Source organism: Salvelinus sp. IW2-2015, linkage group LG30, assembly GCF_002910315.2.
Source record: "Salvelinus sp. IW2-2015 linkage group LG30, ASM291031v2, whole genome shotgun sequence".
In the NCBI taxonomy this organism is placed as follows: Eukaryota; Metazoa; Chordata; class Actinopteri; order Salmoniformes; family Salmonidae; genus Salvelinus; species Salvelinus sp. IW2-2015.
This window is the reverse complement of record NC_036869.1, coordinates 11,889,770-11,912,223: the sequence shown is the minus strand read 5'-3', so window position 1 is coordinate 11,912,223 and position 22,454 is coordinate 11,889,770. Positions and strand designations below refer to the sequence as shown.

The 22,454-nt window shown below is 43.7% G+C and overlaps 1 protein-coding gene across 1 annotated transcript in view; it reads right to left on the bottom strand.

Annotated features, from left to right (window-relative positions):
- The window catches only part of LOC139023270 (trafficking protein particle complex subunit 9-like), a 130,436-nt gene that overhangs the window by 52,363 nt on the left and 55,619 nt on the right, over positions 1-22,454 (bottom strand). The window contains exon 4 of the mRNA XM_070436030.1: positions 14,761-14,852. Within this exon, the coding sequence (XP_070292131.1) occupies positions 14,761-14,852 (92 nt within the window). The remainder of the gene's footprint in view (positions 1-14,760; positions 14,853-22,454) is intronic.

Below are 22,454 nucleotides of genomic sequence, written 5' to 3'. Positions count from 1 at the left end.
CTATTACTGCACACACAGTGAGTCCATGCAACTTATTATGTGACTTGTTAAGCACATTTTTACTCCTGAACTCATTTAGGCTTGCCATAACAAAGAGGTCGAATACTTATTGACTACTTAAGACATTTCAGGGTTTCATTTTTTATTAATGAATTAAACCATTTCACTTTGACATTATTGGATATCGTGTGTAGACCAGTGACACAAAATCTCAATTTAATCAATTTTAAATTCAGGCTGTAACACAACAAAATGTGGAAAAAGTCAATGGGTGTGAATACTTTCTGAATATATACTGTATGTATACAGGCCAAGCCTAGGAAGGTTTGTGTTTAGTCGAAGAAAAAATGTAATTCTCTCGCTCTCCTCCCTCCTTCTCAATGACCCTGGGTGACACTCTCTCTCTCCTCCATCTTCCCTCTCTCTCTCTCTCTCTATCTCTCTCTCTGACGGCCCAGTGTGTGTCCCTCTCTCTCTCGCTCTCTATCCAAGGCCCAGTGTGTATATCTCTCTCTCTAAGGATATCTGACTGTGCCTGGTGACTGGCCCATCGATACGCAGTGCCGTTCATATCGGTTTGACTCCGTAAGACTGTGAATAAGTCTTTCTTTCCCATGTAGCTGCTGAGGATATCTGACTGCGGCTGTGGCTAAATGAGGCCTCCGCATCGATCCAGCCAGGTCCCACAAACCAATTACTCCAACCCCATGACGGGTGGCCTTGCTGTGGCAGAGGAAAAGGAGATGAGGGGGATAATACTGTCCCTCCCTCCCGTCCTGCACCAGACAGACAGGTTGTTTTTATCATTTCTTCCAATAAATTAGTGTAACATTCAGGGACGCATGTCAGCCTGTAGAGAGGAATCGATGGTCATTGGTGTGGGTCAGGCTTGCTCAGACCAACAGGTTCTGGTTGTCCAACGTGACTCATCCAGGACGTGGATCTCACAGTCCGATACCCACACACACTGCGTGTGTGAGACTGCGCCTGCCTGAAAATGATGCTTCCCAAGCTGAAAATACTCTCCTTCTCTCTATTGAATGACAGCCAGCCCTGCATGGGAGAAGAAGCCCCGACAGTGCCTCTTTTCCCCAGCCAGGGCTCTCAATAAAATGCAGGGCTGGCACACATGAGAATGTAGAGTCTCCTGGTCTTCAAAGACCTGCTGTATGAGTCACCAGTGAATAAAGAATACAGTATGTCTCTTCTCAAACAACTGGAGTGACAGGGCTCTCCAGAAGCAGCAGTCAGTCAGATGACAGCAGTCAGCAGGTGACAGCAGCTCAACAGATTCCTGCAGGTTAACTGACAGCTCTTAGTGTTTCACACACACAGCCTGCTGACAGGACAGCACACAAATGACAAACAGGCAGGCAGCTGGCCCTCGTGTGGCCCTGATAGACTGTCCTTCCTTTCCCCCTGAGAGCCTGTGTCATGTCCCAGCATCATCAAACTACCACAGCAGTCTTCACTGACCTGGACATCCTGATGATGACTCAGAATATGGAGCAAAATGCTTACGGAACGGAACACGGAAACTGAACACAGTAAGGGAACGTATTGCTCCCTCAGAGGTTCACTCGGGTGGATGCGCTGCTGTTATGATGTCACTGTCTGTTATATCACAGACAGCGGGGGTCAAAGGGTGTAGGGTGAACAGTGTTCCATCCACGCCTCTCAAAGTACTGTACTGCTGGAAGGCATACACTGGAACACAGAGTAACACCAGGGATGTAGTGGGTAAACCCAAGGAAATTCTGTTCACATAGTTTCATTTTCAATGAAACAATGAAGATCATCAAATCAACCTTACACAATATGTAGCACTTCATAAGTTTGTGAGATCATTACCAATATTAGAAAAGGTTGCTAAAAATTATGAGCTAAATACAGAAGTGATAACAAGAGTTTTAACAAGCACTTTTTGGTCATATCTATAAGTGCCAGACGGAAACAAATGAAGGTCGATTATTTGCRTATTCACTAATAATAGCTTTTATTTTTGGAGAACAAGAAAGTGGCTCACAGTAATTGTACAGCTGTAATCAGTTAGTGATTGTCTAAGAGAATTACACGGTAGTTTCATCAAACGTGTTATGCAATTACAAGATTACTTTATGGTCTTCACCTGGGTCTCACATGACTTTGACAGCACATTCAAATAACCAACTAAAACGTGCCAAACCTTAAAACCATGTACGGTCCACCAAAATTCTACACCCACAAACAACAAAAAATAACATCCATTCAGCCAAGTAATACAAATGTGATAGTAGTGGGAAAAACACAGGTGATGGTGACACTTTGCATGACTGTGATACAAATCTGGCCTGAGAGAGAGAGACAGAGAGAGTGTGAGAGAGCGAGAGAGAGAGGATAGAGAGAGAAAGAGGTGATAATGCAATGTCTGAAAGATTCTCTTTTGCTCCTGACTGTGTGTAGTGTTGCATTGTGTAGCCTAATATAGTTTTCCACAACTGTCTGAATACCTAATCATGACAAACCAGCAGGTAGCAAATAAGCTATTGGACTGATACTCTTCGCTTAGATGTTGAATCAAAGAGGCCATATATATTCAAATGAGGGACCGGTACACACAGATGCATTTCATTCCTCAACTCGCATTAAACAGCTTACTTACAATAGAGTCCCGACATGATCACCTGTACATGTAGGGTTCACCAACAGTACTATAGCTAGCTAACGGTATGTTTCACCAACAGTAGTCTAGCTAGCAGACAGTACGTTTCACCAACAGTACTATAGCTAGCAGAGGCAGTAGACGTTTCACCAACAGTACTATAGCTAGCTAACGGTATGTTTCACCAACAGTAGTCTAGCTAGCAGACAGTACGTTTCACCAACAGTACTATAGCTAGCTGACCGTACGTTTCACCAACAGTACTATAGCTAGCTGACAGTACGTTTCACCAACAGTAGTATAGCTAGCAGACAGTACGTTTCACCAACAGTACTATAGCTAGCTAACGGTATGTTTCACCAACAGTAGTCTAGCTAGCAAGACAGTACGTTTCACCAACAGTACTATAGCTAGCTAACGGTATGTTTCACCAACAGTAGTCTAGCTAGCTAACGGTACGTTTCACCAACAGTACTATAGCTAGCAGACAGTACGTTTCACCAACAGTACTAATAGCTAGCTAACGGTATGTTTCACCAACAGTAGTCTAGCTAGCAGACAGTACGTTTCAACCACAGTAGTATAGCTAGCAGACGGTATGTTTCACCAACAGTAGTCTAGCTAGCTAACGGTCGTTTCACCACAGTACTATAGCTAGAAGACAGTACGTTTCACCAACAGTACTATAGCTAGCTAACGGTATGTTTCCACCAACAGTAGTCTAGCTAGCAGACAGTACGTTTCACCAACAGTAGTATAGCTAGCAGACGGTACGTTTCACCAACAGTAGTATAGCTAGCAGACGGTATGTTTCACCAACAGTAGTCTAGCTAGCAAACAGTACGTTTCACCAACAGTACTATAGCTAGCAGACAGTACGTTTCACCAACAGCAGTATAGCTAGCTAACGGTATGTTTCACCAACAGTAGTCTAGCTAGCAGACTGTACGTTTCACCAACATTAGTATAGCTAGCTAATGGTATGTTTCACCAACAGTACTATAGCTAGCAGACTGTACGTTTCACCAACAGTAGTATAGCTAGCTGACTGTACGTACGTTTCACCAACAGTAGTATAGCTAGCTGACGGTACGTTTCACCAACAGTACTATAGCTAGCAGACAGTACGTTTCACCAACAGTACTATAGCTAGCAGACAGTACGTTTCACCAACAGTAGTCTAGCTAGCAAACAGTACGTTTCACCAACAGTAGTCTAGCTAGCTGACGGTACGTTTCACCAACAGTAGTATAGCTAGCTAACGGTACGTTTCACCAACAGTACTATAGCTAGCTGACGGTACGTTCCACCAACAGTAATCTAGCTAGCAGACAGTACGTTTACCAAACAGTAGTCTAGCAGCAAACAGTACGTTTCACCAACAGTAGTCTAGCTAGCTGACGGTACGTTTCATCAACAGTACTATAGCTAGCTGACGGTACGTTTCACCAACAGTACTATAGCTAGCTGATGGTATGTTTCACCAACAGTACTATAGCTAGCTGACGGTACGTTTCACCAACAGTAGTCTAGCTAGCTAACGGTACGTTTCACCAACAGTACTATAGCTAGCAGACAGTACGTTTCACCAACAGTACTATAGCTAGCTGACGGTATGTTTCACCAACAGTACTATAGCTAGCTGACGGTACGTTTCACAACAGTAGTATAGCTAGCTGACGGTATGTTTCACCCAACAGTACTATAGCTAGCTGACGGTACGTTTCACCAACAGTAGTCTGCTAGCTGACTGTACGTTTCACCAACATTAGTCTAGCTAGCTGCCTGTACGTTTCACCAACAGTAGTATAGCTAGCTAACAGTACGTTTCACCAACAGTACTATAGCTAGCAGACAGTACGTTTTCACCAACAGTACTATAGCTAGCTGACGGTACGTTTCACCAACAGTACTATAGCTAGCTGGGTACGTTTCACCAACAGTACTATAGCTAGCTGATGGTATGTTTCACCAACAGTACTATAGCTAGCTGACGGTACGTTTCACCAACAGTAGTCTAGCTAGCTAACGGTACGTTTCACCAACAGTACTATAGCTAGCTGACGGTACGTTTCACCAACAGTAGTATAGCTAGATGACGGTATGTTTCACCAACAGTACTATAGCTAGCTGACGGTACGTTTCACCAACAGTACTATAGCTAGCTGACTGTACGTTTCACCAACATTAGTCTAGCTAGCAGACAGTACGTTTCACCAACATTAGTCTAGCTAGCTGCCTGTACGTTTCACCAACAGTAGTCTAGCTAGCAGACAGTATGTTTCACCAACAGTAGTCTAGCTAGCTGACTGTACGTTTCACCAACAGTAGTCTAGCTAGCTGCCTGTACGTTTCACCAACAGTAGTATAGCTAGCTAACAGTACGTTTCACCAACAGTACTATAGCTAGCAGACAGTACGTTTCACCAACAGTACTATAGCTAGCTAACGGTATGTTTCACCAACAGTAGTCTAGCTAGCAGACTGTACGTTTCACCAACAGTAGTATAGCTAGCAGACGGTACGTTCACCCAACAGTAGTCTAGCTAGCTGACTGTACGTTTCACCAACATTAGTCTAGCTAGCAGACAGTCGTTTCACCAACAGTAGTCTAGCTAGCTGCCTGTACGTTTCACAACAGTAGTAAAGCTAGCTAACAGTACGTTTCACCAACAGTACTATAGCTAGCAGACAGTACGTTTCACCAACAGTAGTATAGCTAGCTGACGGAGTACGTTTCACCAACAGTACTATAGCTAGCGACGGTACGTTTCACCAACAGTACGTCTAGCTAGCTGACGTACGTTTCACCAACATAGTCTAGCTAGCTGACTGTACGTTTCACCAACAGTATATAGCTAGCTACAGTACGTTTCACCAACATACTATAGCTAGCGACAGTACGTTTCACCAACAGTACTATAGCTAGCTGACGGTACGTTTCACCAACAGTACTATAGCTAGCTGACGGTACGTTTCACCAACAGTACTATAGCTAGCTGATGGTATGTTTCACCAACAGTACTATAGCTAGCTGACGGTACGTTTCACCAACAGTAGTCTAGCTAGCTAACGGTACGTTTCACCAACAGTACTATAGCTAGCTGACGGTACGTTTCACCAACAGTAGTATAGCTAGCTGACGGTATGTTTCACCAACAGTACTATAGCTAGCTGACGGTACGTTTCACCAACAGTACTATAGCTAGCTGACTGTACGTTTCACCAACATTAGTCTAGCTAGCAGACAGTACGTTTCACCAACATTAGTCTAGCTAGCTGCCTGTACGTTTCACCAACAGTAGTCTAGCTAGCAGACAGTATGTTTCACCAACAGTAGTCTAGCTAGCTGACTGTACGTTTCACCAACAGTAGTCTAGCTAGCTGCCTGTACGTTTCACCAACAGTAGTTAGCTAGCTAACAGTACGTTTCACCAACAGTACTATAGCTAGCAGACAGTACGTTTCACCAACAGTACTATAGCTAGCTAACGGTATGTTTCACCAACAGTAGTCTAGCTAGCAGACTGTACGTTTCACCAACAGTAGTATAGCTAGCAGACGGTACGTTTCACCAACAGTAGTCTAGCTAGCTGACTGTACGTTTCACCAACATTAGTCTAGCTAGCAGACAGTACGTTTCACCAACAGTAGTCTAGCTAGCTGCCTGTACGTTTCACCAAAGTAGTAAAGCTAGCTAACAGTACGTTTCACCAACAGTACTATAGCTAGCAGACAGTACGTTTCACCAACAGTAGTAAAGCTAGCTAACAGTACGTTTCACCAACAGTACTATAGCTAGCAGACAGTACGTTTCACCAACAGTACTATAGCTAGCAGACAGTACGTTTCACCAACACAGTACTATAGCTAGCTGACAGTACGTTTCACCAACAGTACTATAGCTAGCTGACAGTACGTTTCACCAACAGTACTATAGCTAGCTGACAGTACGTTTCACCAACAGTACTATAGCTAGCTGAACGTACGTTTCACCAACAGTACTATAGCTAGCAGTACTATAGCGCCTGATTAAACCAGAACCTGAATACAAGGTTCAGTCTGGTTTAACCAGGATATGTGATAGATGGTGCAGGCAGGAGGAGAGCAGTATAAACAAAGCAGAAATCTGTAAAGTCTAGCTCTGACACATTATTGCGCCACACACACAGGAGACACAGACACACACAGGAGACACAGACACACACAGCTGTGTTTCGTTTAGAAATGTCAGGTAATTTGTCTTTCAGGGATGTAAAGGTTGCCTCTGGGGAAACTCTTATTTCCGTTACAGAAATCAATGAAAGGAGGGGTTTTATTTGATGGAAAGTGGAGAAACGGGGAAACAGGGCTGGGAAATGGCTTAACAATATGGTAAGTAAAAAATCCTCTGTGGCTAAGCTGGAGAACATAGAAAATAAATAGATGTTTAGGTCATGAAAATACTTTAGCTGTTTCAAACACCACCGTAACACTAAATCACACGAAACGGGATTGAAACTATATAATATAAGACAAAATCTGTGTGGTAGATATTCTACATGCATCTGCATAATGTGGTGTTGTGTGCTGGCTATCTCTGCCGACCCGGCTGGTGCTGTAGGTGGAGGAGGAGAGGAAGACTTATGATTTATGCCCACTCATCATCCAAAGTGACATGCTGACAGTCTGGATTGTTCTCCGGCCGTGATAAATGTCCTATAAACAGGCACGCTAAGGCCATTCAATGTGCTAACTCTAGACCAATACATCCATATATCCCATCCTCACAGAGGACAGCTCTCAATGTGCTAACATTCTATCCACTGGAAGTTCCCAACTTCGCAGGGCACAGGGGCTGGAACGATCCAGGAACGGCCATGGCAGTCTGGTCTCTGATCACAACATTAGCCCAGCAGAGCGATAGCTAGGATCACGTTCTGATCCTCTTCAGCCCAAAGCCAAACAAATCATCCTCTCCATGTTTGTGTTGTTCCCCTAATGCTGAGGTTCAAACACAACAGAAGCCAGTTTCAGAATGACAAAGCTCTGGTAAATACTAAATTGCTGTGTATATGCTGGGATCCTCCTAATAAGCACATGTTGGGGATGAGGAGGATTATTCACATGAACAACAGTGGAGCGGCTAGCTATTGTTACAATGGGACAGTTGTCAGGTTGATATTGACTGTCCACAGAGAAGAGAAGAAGAAGGAGGATGGTGTAGCTACTGTGTAACTAATGTGGCAAAGATATACCTGTGGAACGTGATGGACATGGAATCTCTGCTTGATGATAAGGAGGGTTGATAGACAGAGTCTGGGTGACAGGGCTGAAAAACAGGCAGATAAATGGGGCAGCTCCTGACAGCATCGCCCCTGATTTTCACCTCCTTCTCTTTGGCCACTCGCAACTCTTCAGGCCCTGTTTAGTATGGGGGACCTGTTCATCACAGCAGCCCCTTCCCCTCAGCCGCTTCAATCACCCACTCACTGTCAGGGCTAGACTGCAGAGAACCATGAGACCAACATTATTCAAAGTAAGTCCATCTCTCCTGTGTTGTCATCAGTAGAGTGATAGGACCATTGGGAGCTGAGGGACTGGAAGCCATGTGAAAGCCTGGATCAGGATGGCATCAGGCCACACAGCTACCATGATCCTCCCAGGGGAGCCATCCTCTTCCTCCCAGGGGAGCCATCCTCTTCCTCCCCCGCATACACTATCTCCATCCCAGCCTTACCTCTGGGTGCATAAGGCTGACTAGACTATGTGTATGTACTGTATCTGCACCATTCTCTCTACCCATCCCCAGCAGAGGAGAAGACTGTCCAATCTCATGGTCAGGGAGGGTGTACCGTGCCCAGTCCCATCCAGCACCACCATGGTGCTCTTCCTCCTGGCTTTTGGGCTCCTGACCAGAGCCTTAAAGGCACATTACCCGCCTAAGATGTCCCCAGTGTGTACTGATCACCCAGCCGCCTGTAACCACTCCAAACGACCATCTGTCTGAGCAGACACACGCACACGCACACACACAGAGCCAGTTCAAAAAGAGCTGTCTTATTAAATTATCTCCTGCCTTTTACAGCTGCCCCACCTTACTCCCTCCCTTCATCTCTCTCTCTCTCTCCCTGTTGACCTCTTTATCAACCCAAACATTTGTCTTGCCATTCATGGATGAATTTGAATTCCGTTAAGACAGGTTCCCGGTAGCAGCCTGGAAGGGCAAAGTCCTCTCCCTCTCCTTGTGTTTCTCTCTCGCCATATATAGGTCTCTCCTCTCTCCCACTGCTTAGCTACTGCTGATCCATGTCTCAATACATGGGAGATACTGTATACAGGGCTCTGGTCAAAGGTAGTGCACTAAAAAGGGAATAGGGTGCCAGGTGGGACGTAGGGTCAGTCAGAGCCCCTGAGAGCCAGTTGCCTGTGCAGGGTCATGCAGATGTCTGTTTATTTAACTCCAGTCTATTAAGCTGACGTGGAGACACCCAAGAGAAGGTGTGCCACTTTGGCTTTAATTCAATTGTCAGCAGAGGAGCAGTAATCAATGAGGCTATTTCCATAACGCTACTCCAGGCCGGCTGCAGAACACGTAAACCCTGCTACTGCTGCTGCTGCCACCTGGTTCCCTGGGTCTTGTTCAGAAAGATTTCAACGCTATGAACATAGCACTATAACAGGCTGCAGAACACACAAACCCTGCTACTGCTGCTGCTTCTGCCACCCGCCCTGTATGGGCCCTGTTCAGTAGGGAGGAAACGTTTTGAAACAGACTGAAACAGGGAGGTACGGAGACAGATAGTAGAGCATACAGAAGGTGGCAGAGACCAGGGCTCAAACTCCCGTAACCAGGGGGCCATATGTGGTCAAGAATCGAGAAAGCCAGGCTCTCTAAAGGTGCATCCATTTCTCTCTACGCTCCCCATGGAAGGTGACTGGTACTACAGGGAACACACAGCCCACTGACTGAACCCTAAAGCAACATGGTCTCTGACAGCTAGCCGTAAACAGAGTGACAAACAGCCAAACATATTTGGAGATGTACATCCCATGGCGATGTTGCAGATTAAAACAATAGTTTATGGTTAAATGCAGTTGATAGTTCCTTCTCACCCCTTCAATTCACCAGGGTATTATATTGCTCTCATTTAATGATATCTGTCCATCTCTTTCGAACCATTCATCTCTATCCCTCCATCCCTCTTTCTGTGACTCATGTTTTGGAGGAGAAGACCCCTCCAGGTTTTCTGGAGTGTCAGGATCGTTTGTTACAGATAATCAGGCCGACCAGCCAGTAACCTTTTGAAAAACAATAGGGGAAGATACACCAAGGTACCTCAGATGACATTTACGCAGGGTGGGTGGGTGTGGAACACTATCAAATAAAGTACCTAGCTTTTCTGCTGCCGCAGGCAGGTGTGTGTCCAATGTTGACATCATCGCTGAACTTGTAGGCATATTTATTATCCAGAGCAGCTGCCAAACAGACAGAAATCGATTGAGACACGTGTCCACACGATTCTTGATGAAAAATGGCCACGAATCAACAAATCGCTGTGAGAGGAGTCAGCCATTACACCTGCTCAGTCAGCCAATAGTATTGATGCTTTCTGCCCATGGAGAGGCCCAATAGCAGGCTATGTAGAGAGCAGGGCGGGTGGCCCGCATGACACCAGAAAAGATGAGCATCAAAAACTGTATAAAATAATAATACAAATATTGAGCTAATTTGTATGCTCAAATTGTATTGTATATTAATACAATTGCTCAGAGAAAGAGATTTTGTTTAAAGCGGCAATCAGCAGCTGAAACAACAAAGTGTACTCCCTGCCAGCTGAGGGATGATCCTGGAGAAATGTAACCACTCTCAAATTCATAGACAGAGCTATGGATGCAAGGACTAACCATCCATGATACCTCTTTTATAGTTTTAACCATGTTTTGAGGCTGTTTAGAAAATTTGCTTCATTTAAATTATTTGCAAACATTGGAGAAAAACAAACTGATATTTTTGGTTCTGATGGGGTACAACAGTTGAACCAAGCTCATGAAGCATTTATAAGTTATTTTCTTCATGAATCAAAATGGGTATATATCTAATTCATATGTCTAAAAATGAATGGAGCAACTGCAGATTGCCATTTTAACAAGTAATAAAAAATACATTTGATAAAAGACAGGGGTCACAATTATTGGCTCCCCTGTTTGTAATACCCTCACCTTCCGAGGATAACGACACAGCCTTTTTCTGTTTCGTGAGATTGGAGAACACAAAAGGTTTTTGGCTAAAACGATCTGAAAAGATTCTGTATTGAGGAATTGTCTAAGACCCCTCACAATGTATTCTCCAACCTCATAAAACATTTAGAACAAGGCTCAGTGTTGTTGTCCTCACAAGGGGAGGGTGCTGGAGTATTACAAACAGAGGAGCCAATAACCTTATCTTTTTAGATTTTTTTAAATTACTTATTACACACTCTGTTTATCTGAACAATTGTATTAGTATAAAATAATCTAATTTGTTTRATAACTTTTTTGCATACAATATAGCTCACTATTTGCATTATTTATTATATAATATTTTTTGCTGTCAATCTTTATCATGGGTGCAAATAATTATGTTAATTAATTATTATTATATACACTGTGTATACCAAACATTAGGAACACCTTCCTAATTTTAAGTTGTCCCCCCCACCCCCACCCCACAGATTTGTTAAGTTGGCGGACCAGTCTTGATACACACGGGAAACTGTTGAACGTGAAAAACCCAGCAGCGTTGCAGCCCTTGACACAAACTGGTGTGCCTGGCACCTACTACCATACCCCGTTCAAAGGCGCTGAAATGTGTGTCTTGTGGATTTAACAAGTGACATAAATAAGGGATCATAGCTTTCACCTGGATTCCCCTGGTCAGTCTATCTCATGGAAAGAGTAGGTCCGAATGTTTTGTACACTCAGTGTAGATAAAGAACTACATGGCACATGAACTAAACGAGTAATTGGTTTGTAGAGAAAATGTTGAAGCACGAAACAGTGAAAAAATATAAATGCTTACAAAATAAAGAGAAACACTATTGAAAAAGAAAAAGGGTCACTCATAGAATTTACCAAATGATTTTGTTGAGGCTCGCTAGACCAGAATGAATCATGATTAACATGTTAACGTAGAAGTAATGCAGTGCAGCCTGTTTACATGGCTACTTAGTCCCCCTCCACACCGCACACTGAAACAGTACTAATAAAGGGAGGTAACAGACATTTAAATACACCTTACATTGCTAACCTGTAAAATATCCTCTTCCCCGCCAAGGCATTAGAGAAAGTGACTGATATAGATCATCGTGTGTGTGTGTGTGTGTGTGTGTGTGTGTGTGTGTGTGTGTGTGTGTGTGTGTGTGTGTGTGTGTGTGTGTGTACTCTGTTCTGTAGTAGCTAGGTTGATGTTGCTCTGCTGCTGCCTAAAGGGGGTAATCATTTCCTAATGGTACCATGCTCTATGGCTGACTCCCTCACTCCCCATTCAATAATAAGGCCCTAAGCAAACAGGAAGGCATAAAGACCCTTTCTGTTTCTGCCACTTTCCCCGTTTTTCCATTGTTGGAAAAGTCCACAATTAAATATTCATGGGTTGCTACAATATGGTAATGTGAAGAAGTCACTGTAGATCCTCTAAAGCTCTGTCAGGTTGGATGGGGAGCGTCGCTGCACAGCTATTTTCAGGTCTCTCCAGAGATGTTCGATCGGGTTCAAGTTCAGGCTCTGGCTGGACCACTCAAGGACATTCAGAGACATGTCCCGAAGCCATTCCTGCATTGTCTTGGCTGTGTGCTTAGGGTCGTTGTCCTGTTGGAAGGTGAACCTTCACCACAGTCTGAGGTCCTGAGCGCTCAGGACCAGGTTTTCATCAAGGATCTCTCTGTACTTTGCTCCATTCATCTTTCCCTCGATCCTGACTAGTCTCCCAGTCCATGCCACTGAAAAACATCCCCACAGCATGATGCTGCCACCACCGTGCTGCATCATAGGGATGGTGCCAGGTTTCTTCCAGATGTGACGCTTGGCATTTAGGCCAAAGAGTTCAATCTTGGTTTCATCAGACTAGAGAATCTTGTTTCTCATACTCAGAGTCCTTTAGGTGACTTTTGGCAAACTCCAAGCGGGCTGTCATTTGCCTTTTACTGAGAAGTGGGTTCCGTCTGGCCATTCTACCATCAAGGCCTGATTGGTGGAGTGCTGCAGAGATGGTTGTCCTTCTGGAAGGTTCTCCCATCTCCACAGAGGAAATCTAGAGCTCTGTCAGAGTGACCATCAGGTTCTTGGTTACCTCCCTGGCCAAGGCCCTTCTCCCCCGATTGCTCAGTTTGGCCCGGCGGCCAGCTTTAGGAAGAGTCTTGGTGGTTCCAAACTTCTTCCATTTAAGAATGATGGAGGCCACTGTATTCTTCGGGGTGTTAACCCTGGTGTCCTGACTAAATTCCCAATCTGGCCACCTAATCACCCTCAGCTTCCAATTGGCTCATTCCACCCTTCTCCCCTGTAACTATTCCACAGGTCATTACAGTAACTTAACTGGTAAAATAAGGGTTAAATATTTTAAAAAATCTAATGATACAAGAATGAACAAATTGTGCGGATGAGTTATTGATTTTGTTGACACATAGCTGCTCATCAATGATATCTTGGGGCAAAGTGACTTCTGTCATTATCTATCATTAGGAACACTGTCGAGACATCAGGACAAATAGTCTCTCACTAACCCAATTAGACCACACCTAAACTAAGCAACAATGGAAAGCAAACAAGATATTCCTGATTCAAAGGAATTAGAGTAAATAACCGTGACTTTCTTATCTCTTCTAATATGGCCACAACCTGGTAAGACAATTCTATACACCACACTCAAAACACATAAAAGAGAAAACATTATGTACCAAATGCTTCACGGCTAAACGGATTGCAGTATGAAAATACAGTATACCTAACCCTAGGCTAAAAGTTAGCCAATCATGTGTCTACTGTAAGAGGCTAACTTTAGCTGTAACAATATTAAATGAATCCACCCACTCTGTGTTGGGATTATTTGATCCTGAGGGAGAATGCTTTAGAGAAGGTCCATCATTGAGACCATGATAGCTACTCTGATAACACCATTCTAACAGGCTGGGACAAATGAACTGCATTCTTATCGTAGAGGAGGACAGTGTGCACACAGATGCACGCATGCACGCAGATGCACACAGATGCACACACACGCACGCACGCACACGCACACGCACACACACACACACACACACACACACACACACACACCCTTCTGAAAACTGCAGTGTGATGATGTGCTCCTCAAAATGACCTAAAATGTTCCTCTGATAGTAGTAGACTAGAAATAAAATAAGTAGAACCTCTTTTGTCAGAAGATCTGGGTCCTTTGATGACTCAGACAGAAGTGAGTTTGGAGAATTGTTCATGAGAACAGAAACGCTGAAGATAAAATGTCCTCATCTACTGCTAGATATCTGATGTGTCACCGTAACAGATATCTCTCTTTCTGATAAACCAGGAGACACTAAACTGACTAATGAACACACTCACTAACCTCCAAGAAAAGGCAGCACTGTTCGTCGAACATAAATACACCCCCGCACACACTTAATAAATAAATTAAAGCTGATTATTTGAGAGGCGGTTCACAGATGGTGAGCCCCAGAAAGGGAGGGAAGCTCCTCCAAGTCTCTCCGTGGTGTCCCAGGGTGATTCACACGTCCCCCAGCCACTCCAGTACTGCCTTCTGACAGCTCCCTAAAATAGCCCCGCTGTCTATTATAAATGCAAATAGAAAACATGACTTGAGACCGATGTGGTGGGATTGTGTGGGCTGGTGTGTTAATTGCCAGGTCTAGTGGTTTGGGTTTGTCGGGTTCGGCACCTCCATAGGAACGATGGTGATTGACACTTTTGATCCAAACAAGTCCAAACCGTTCATGCCTCATCACGATCCATGATCATAATGTCTTTGGACGGATCATTTGAGTAGGAACAAAAAGACCCATACATTTCAGTGGTTTTACGTCAAAGGTAATGCCAAGCATCTCATACATCGCACAGTGTGTGTATGTGTGTGTATGTGTACTCACCCCACTGTAGAGGTGCCAGCTGCAGGTGCTCGAGGACCAACTGGTTGAGAACTCCCTCCACACTGGCCTCTCCCTGGCGACGCAGAGACGGGTGAGCTAGGGTTAAGGACTACACACTGGTCTGGAGGGGGCTGGGGCCTCAGTGTCTCTGATGACATTTGCAAATGATAGAGAGAAAGGAATCACAAGTATTAATTTTAAAACTAAGGTAAAATAGTACAGTGGCATTTTCGCTCCCTTTAACTGGATATGAGACAAGGGCAAGTTCCTTTAGTGACAAAACTAGACTGCAGCCACACCCAGAGCAAGCGGTACCGATGCACCGAGTCTGGAACCAACAGGAGCCTGAACAGCTTCTACCCCCAAGCCAAAAGACTGCTAAATAGTTAGTTAAACAGTTAACCAAAGCTACCCGGACTATCTGCACTGACCCTTTTTGCACTAACTCTTTTGACTCATCACATACGCTGCTGTTACTGTTTATTATCTATCCTGTTGCATAGTCACTTTATCCCTACCTATATGTACAGCTGAAGTCAGAAGTTTACATACACCTTAGCCAAATACTCAGTTTTTCACAATTCCTGACATTTAATCCGAGTAAAAATTCCCTGTCTCAGGTCAGTTAGGATCACCACTTCATTTTAAGAATGTGAAATGTCAGAATAATAGTAGAGAGAATGATTTATTTCAGCTTTTATTTCTTTCATCACATTCCCAGTGGGTCAGAAGTTTAACATACACTCAATTAGTATTTGGTAGCATTGCCTTTAAATTTGTTTAACTTGGGTCAAACATTGGGGTAGCCTTCCACAAGCTTCCCACAATAAGTTGAGTGAATTTTTGCTCATTCCTCCTGACAGAGCTGGTGTAAACTGAGTCAGGTTTGTAGTTATTGTCCATTTGCGACCAAGCTTTAAACTTCTGACTGAGTGTTTGAGATGTTGCTTCAATACATCTACATAATTTTCCTCCCTCGTGATGCCATCTATTTTGCTGAAGTGCACCAGTCCCTCCTGTAGCAAAGCACCCCCACAACATGATGCTGCCACCCCGTGCTTCACGGTTGGGATGGTGTTTTCGGCTTGCAAGCCTCCCTTTTTCCTCCAAACATAACGATGGTCATTATGGCCAAACAGTTCTATTTTTGTTTATCAGACCAGAGGACATTTCTCCAAAAAGTACGATCTTTGTCCCCATGTGCAGTTGCAAACCGTAGGTCTGGCTTTTTTTATGGCAGTTTTGGAGCAGTGGCTTCTTCCTTGCTGAGCGGCCTTTCAGGTTATATTGATATAGGACTCGTTTTCTGTGGATATAGATACTTTTGTACCTGTTTCCTCCAGCATCTTTACAAGGTCCTTTGCTTTTGTTCTGGATTGATTTGCTCTTTTCGCACCAAAGTACGTTCCTCTCTAGGAGACAGAACGCGTCTCCTTCCTGAGCGGTATGACGGCTGCGTGGTCCCACTGGTGTTATACTCGCCATACTATTGTTTGTACAGATGAACGTGTACCTTCAGGGTTTGGAAATTGCTCCCAAGGATGAATCAGACTTGTGGAGGTCTCCAATTTTATTCTGAGGTCCTGGCTGATTTCTTAGATATTTCCCACGATGTCAAGCAAAGAAGCATGAGTTTGAATGTAGGCCTTGAAATACATCCACAGGTACACCTCAAATTGACTCAAATTATGTTAATTAGCTTGTCAGAAGCTTCTAAAGCCATGACATAATTTTTCCAAGCTGTTTAAAGGCGCAGTCAATTTAGTGTATGTAAACTTCTGACCCACTGGAATTGTGATACAGTGAATTATAAGTGAAATAATCTGTCTGTAAACAATTGTTGGAAAAATTACTTGTGTCATGCACAAAGTAGATGTCCTAACCGACTTGCCAAAACTATAGTTTGTTAACAAGACATTTGCGGAGTGGTTGAAAAACGAGTTCTAATGACTCCAACCTAAGTGTATGTAAACTTCTGACTCCAACTGTAGATACCTCAATTACCTCGTACCTTTGCACATCGGTACTGGTACAACTTGAAACTATAGCCAAGCTATCGTTACTCATTTAAAAAATATATATATTTCACCTTTATTTAACCAGGTAGGCTAGTTGAGAACAAGTTCTCATTTASAACTGCGACCTGGCCAAGACAAAGCAAAGCAATGCGACACAAACAACAACACAGAGATACACATTGAATAAACAAGCGTACAGTCATCAACACAATAGAAAAAAATAAAGTCTATATACATTGTGTATTTATTTATTCCTTCGATTATTATTTTTCTCTCTGCATTGTCAGGAAGGGCCCATAAGTAAGCATTTCACTGATACTCTACACCTGTTGTTTATGAAGCACGTGACAGATAAAATGTGATTTGATAACAAACTAACAAAGTGGCAAATATACACCTGAGAAATATGTGAAGAGAGAGTGAGAGAGGGAGAGAGAGAGAAAAAGAGAGGATTTATGAAGTATGATTCTCCAGTGTAGCTTTAAATTGGCTGCAGCCCAGTGGTTGATAGATAAGCCTGTGGCTCCCTGGTTGCCTAGTGACTCTGTTAGGAGAGCTGAGGGCTCGAGGCGGACAGAGATTCACGGTTGGCTGGCTGGCCATTACTGTACAGTTCATGTTCTGTTCTATATGTGGAAAAGAAGCTCTCTGTGTAGACTGCCCCAGGCTTGGTGTTAGACACAATACCAGACCAGGCTACATACAGTAGAAATACAGGAAGTGCTACTATAACAGTCTTTAGGTCAAAGGTCATTGAGACTGTCTTTTTCCTCTTTTCCTCTAACCTTATTCCCCAGTGTCATATCTGAATGTTGTGATTGAGAAACATAATATCCATTCACAAATCTCATTCAGGGTGATGCAATGAGAACCCTGAAAAGTAAAACTGCCTTAACAACCCAAAGAGTAATAAAGATGCATCTTCTCAACCATTAGTGGAGGGAATAATGGAAATAATTATCCTTATTGTGTAATTGGTCTCATAATAAGAACGGCGATTATCTAAAAACTTCTCACATCTCAGAGAGAAAACACATTGTGTATAAAGCCTACAGAGCAGTCCGCTCCTCAGCCAAGTCGTTTCTCAAAACCGCCCACACGTCCATGTCTTCTAGCCTAGCATGGTTTCTGGGAGCAAAACTGCAACACTGCAAGTCAACCTGTCACTCCAATCTGATTGGTTGGCTAAGAACCCACATTTAGCTCTGCCTGTCGAGTCCTTCTGTTCCTGAACACTCAGTAACACGCATTTATCAGAGGAGAACAAGATTATAATTGAGGTTAAAACCGTTGAACCTTTCCTTGGTGACATCATAAGGCTGTATGTCGTAGGGCTGGCTAGGGAGCTAATGCTGCTAATGCTAAGTACTCAGATAAACAGAGCTGTCATAAAGACATTAGGTTGATAATATGTTATGATAAAGAAACCCTGCTCCTCTGGTCCACCACACAGCTGATAGCGTGAATAATGACTGGAATAATACTGTGCTGCTGTAAAACCACATAGAGTTAGAATGACTAGAATGGACAAAGTAACACCACATGGAGTTAGAATGACTAGAACGGACAAAGTAACACCACACAGAGTTAGAATGACTAGAATGGACAAAGTAACACCACATAGAGTTAGAATGACTAGAATGACAAAAGTAACACCCACACATAGTTCTAGAATGACTAGAATAGACAAAGTAACACCACACAGAGTTTAAGAATGACTAGTAACGGACAAAGTAACACCACACAGAGTTAGAATGACTACGAATGGACAAAGTTAAACCACACACGTATTAGAATGGACTAGATAGGACAAGAGTATACACCTACCAGAGTTATGAATGCACTAGCAATGCGACTACAAGTAACACCAACATGAGTTAGAAGAATATAGATGGAACAAAGTAACACCACACCAGAGTGTAGAAGACTAGATGGACAAAGTAACACTCACCACAGAGTTAGAAATGACTAGAGATGGACAAAGTAAACACCACACAGAGTTTGAATGACTAGGAATGGACACAGTATGTAACACCACATAGTGGTAGAATGACTAGAACGGACAAAGTAACACCACACAGAGTTAGAATGACTAGAATGGACAAAGTAACACCACACAGAGTTAGAATGACTAGAATGGACAAAGTAACACCACAGAGTTGGAATGACTAGAATGGACCTACAGTAGTAACACCACATAGAGTTAGAATGAGTAACACCACAGAGTAGGGCTGACCCCAATTATTCGACTGGTCGATTGTTTGGTCGATAGGCTGTTGGTCGGCCTATATATTTTTTTGTCGAGCAGTAGCAAATATATAATATAAATATATATATWTWTTTTTTTATGGCACACGAGACACCTGTCTTATTCGTGCCCATCTCAGTGATACATTTACAGTTAATTCCTATCATTTCTAATCTACAATGTTTTCCAGTCTTTTGCCGTTCTCATTGTCGGAGTGGACACGTTGTTTGCAGAGRGCACAACCTATGCTACACTTGTGAGAAGCAAGTTTATTTGGTTTATTTCATTCCATTTACGAGTTTTGACAATTTAGTAATTGTCTTTTGTTTGGAGCGCTCCTGTCAATGAGTAAGGACATGCACCTGATTACACATAGAAGTAGGCCTATAGGCTACCTGGCCTGCTCACAAATGTAGGCATATAAATGTACACATTCGGGGATCTGATAGTATTTCTGATTAGCTTAACGCATCACCACTAATGACCTGTGGAGCTTCTCAAAGTAATGTTTTCTTCACCTCAAACAGCAACCTAACAAAGTTGGTTTTTACATCCATTGAGAATGACAATAATTCCTCAATGTATTTGAAAATAACCACTCAGCTTGAAAGGGAAAAATGTCATGCTCTGTCATAAAATAAGCCTACCTGACTACTTCTTATCCCTAGCGTAAATAGTCTACAGCTGTGTCGGTAGCTCACTGGCGCAGGGAATATTTTATACAATGTTGCTTCAGGCTGGACCCAAGTTAATAGTTCATACAATGTTTCAAGATCGTTGTAGACACGCCATGCACAGCCAATTTGATTTATAGGATATTCTTTTTCATCAGGATATTTTCTACCTTCAGGCTGCAATGTTTCTATTTGTTAGCTTTATAGGCTATATTTACATAGTTGGCAATGGCAATATAAGTTACTTTTTAGGTTTGTATAATTTTCATTTAGATTTGGATAGAATTTTGATTAACCAAGGCCTACCGAGTGGCGCAGTAGTCTAAGGCACTGCATATCAGTGCAAGAGTCGTCAGTCTCTGGTTCGAATCCAGGCTGTATCACATCCGGCCGTGATTGGGAGTCCCATAGGGCGGCGCACAATTGGCCCAGCGTCATCCGGGTTTGGCCGGGGTAGGCCGTCTTTGCGGCTGGCTTTCGGGTTAAGCGAGCAGTGTATCAAGAAGCAGTACGGCTTGGCAGGGTCGTGTTTCGGAGGACGCATGGCTCTCAACCTTTGCCTCTCCCGAGTCCGTACGAGAGTTGCAGCGATGAGACAAGACTTTCAATTGGATATAAACATTTTAAAAAATATGACAATGATTTTGAGATACAGTGGAAAAATGTACATATGAAAACCATAACCGTCACGCAGATCGGTAGAAATGGTAAGATTGGCATTCCACATGAGAAAGTTTGCCGACTCCTCGTGTAGCCTATTACCAGCAACTTCAGGAGGGCAAAGGCAGAATCTGCGAAAGCCAGTAGGAGCGGAAGGAGGATGGTCAGGACAGGTTAAATTTTTTCTTCTCCTGGTTATCTTGATCTTTGTCTCCCTCTTGAGTCATGTGTCTTATTTCATCAAACAGTGAGCTTAAAGCATCAGACAAGCCCAATGCATATATAGTTGATTTTATTAAAACACATTGGGTGTGTCTATGGAAAAATACACATTTTAAAACTTCGATCAATTGGTCGAAAGAACAGACGACTTTCGGTTTATTTATTTTTCTTTACGAAGACCTTAGAATAGGCAGGGCAGGATGGATATAGGTCTGTAACAGTTTTGGGTCCAGGGTGTTCTCACCCTTTGAAGAGGGGGATGACCGCTGGCAGCTTTCCAATCCTTGGGGATCTCAGATGATACGAAAGGAGAGGTTGAACAGGCTGGTAATAGGGGGTGCGACAATGGCGGGGGACAGTTTAAGAAATAGAGGGTCAGATTGTCAGCCCAGCTGATTTGTATGGGTCCAGGTTTTGCAGCTTCTTCAGAACATACCTGCTATCTGGATTTGGTAAAGGAGAAGCTGGGGCGGCTTGGGCGAGTAGCAGCGGGGGGGGGGGGGGGGTGAGGCGGGGGGCAGCTGTGTGGCCAAGGTTGGGAGTAGCCAGGAGGAAGGCATGGCCGCCCGTTGAGAAATGCTTGTTGAAGTCTTCGATTTCACGGATTTATCGGTGGTGACGTGTTACCTAGCCTCAGTGCAGTGGCAGCTGGGAGGAGGTGCTCTTGTTCTCCATGGACTTTACAGTGTCCCAGAACTTTTTGGAGTTAGAGCTACAGGATGCAAATTTCTGCTTGAAAAGCTGGCCTTTGCTTTCTGACTGACTGCGTGTATTGGTTCCTGACTTCCCTGAACAGTGCATTTCGCTGGGACTATTCGATGCTATTGCAGTTCGCCACAGGATTTTTTGTGCTGGTCCGAGGCGAAGTCAGGTTGGAGTGAACAAAGGGCTAATATCTGTTCTTAGTTCTGCATTTTTTGAGGCGAGCATGCTTGTCTAAGGATGGTGAGGAAGTTACTTTTAAAGAATGACCAGGCATCCTCAACTGACGGGATGAGGTCAATATCCTTCAGGATACCCGGGCCAGGTCGATTAGAAAGCTGCTCGCAGAAGTGTTTTTAGGGAGCGTTTGACGTGATGAGGGGTGGTTGTTTGACCGGCGGACCCATAGGCGGATACAGGCAATGAGGCCAGTGACGCTGAGATCCTGATTGAGACAGGAGAGGTGTGTAATTGGAGGGTAGACGTTGGTCAGGAATAGATGTCTATTAGGGTGCCCACGTAGGTTACAAGATTTAGGGTTGTACTGGTGGGTTCCTTGAGATTTGTGTGAGATGGAGGGCATCTAGCTTAGATTGTAGGACTCCGGGGTGTAAGCATATCCCAGTTTAGGTCACCTAACAAACTCTGAAGCAGATGGGGGAAGATCATTACACAGATGGTGTCCAGTCGGCACAGTCTGGGAGCTGAGGGGGGTCGGTAGCAGAGCGGCCAACAAGTGGAGAGACTTATTTCTGGAGAGATTAATTTTTAAAGAATTGAGTTCGAACATGTTGTGGGCATAGACCTGGAAAGTATGACAGAAGACTTTGCAAGGCTATCTCTGCAGTAGATTGCAACTCCTCCCCATTTGGCAGTTCTATCTTGACGGAAAGTGTTTATAGTTGGGTATGGAAATCTCAGAATTTTTGGTGGCCTTCCTAAGCCAGGATTTCAGACAGCGGCAAGGACATCAGGGTTGGCAGAGTGTGCTAAAGCAGTGAGTAAACAAACTTAGGGAGGAGGCCTTCTGATGTTGACATGCATGAAACCAAGGCTTTTTCGATCACAGAAGTCCAAACAATGAGGGTGCCTTGGGACTGAAGGGCGGGCTGGGTTTACCTCCACATCACAGGCAGAAGGAAGCTAGAAGGAGGAAGTAGGTAGGCATGA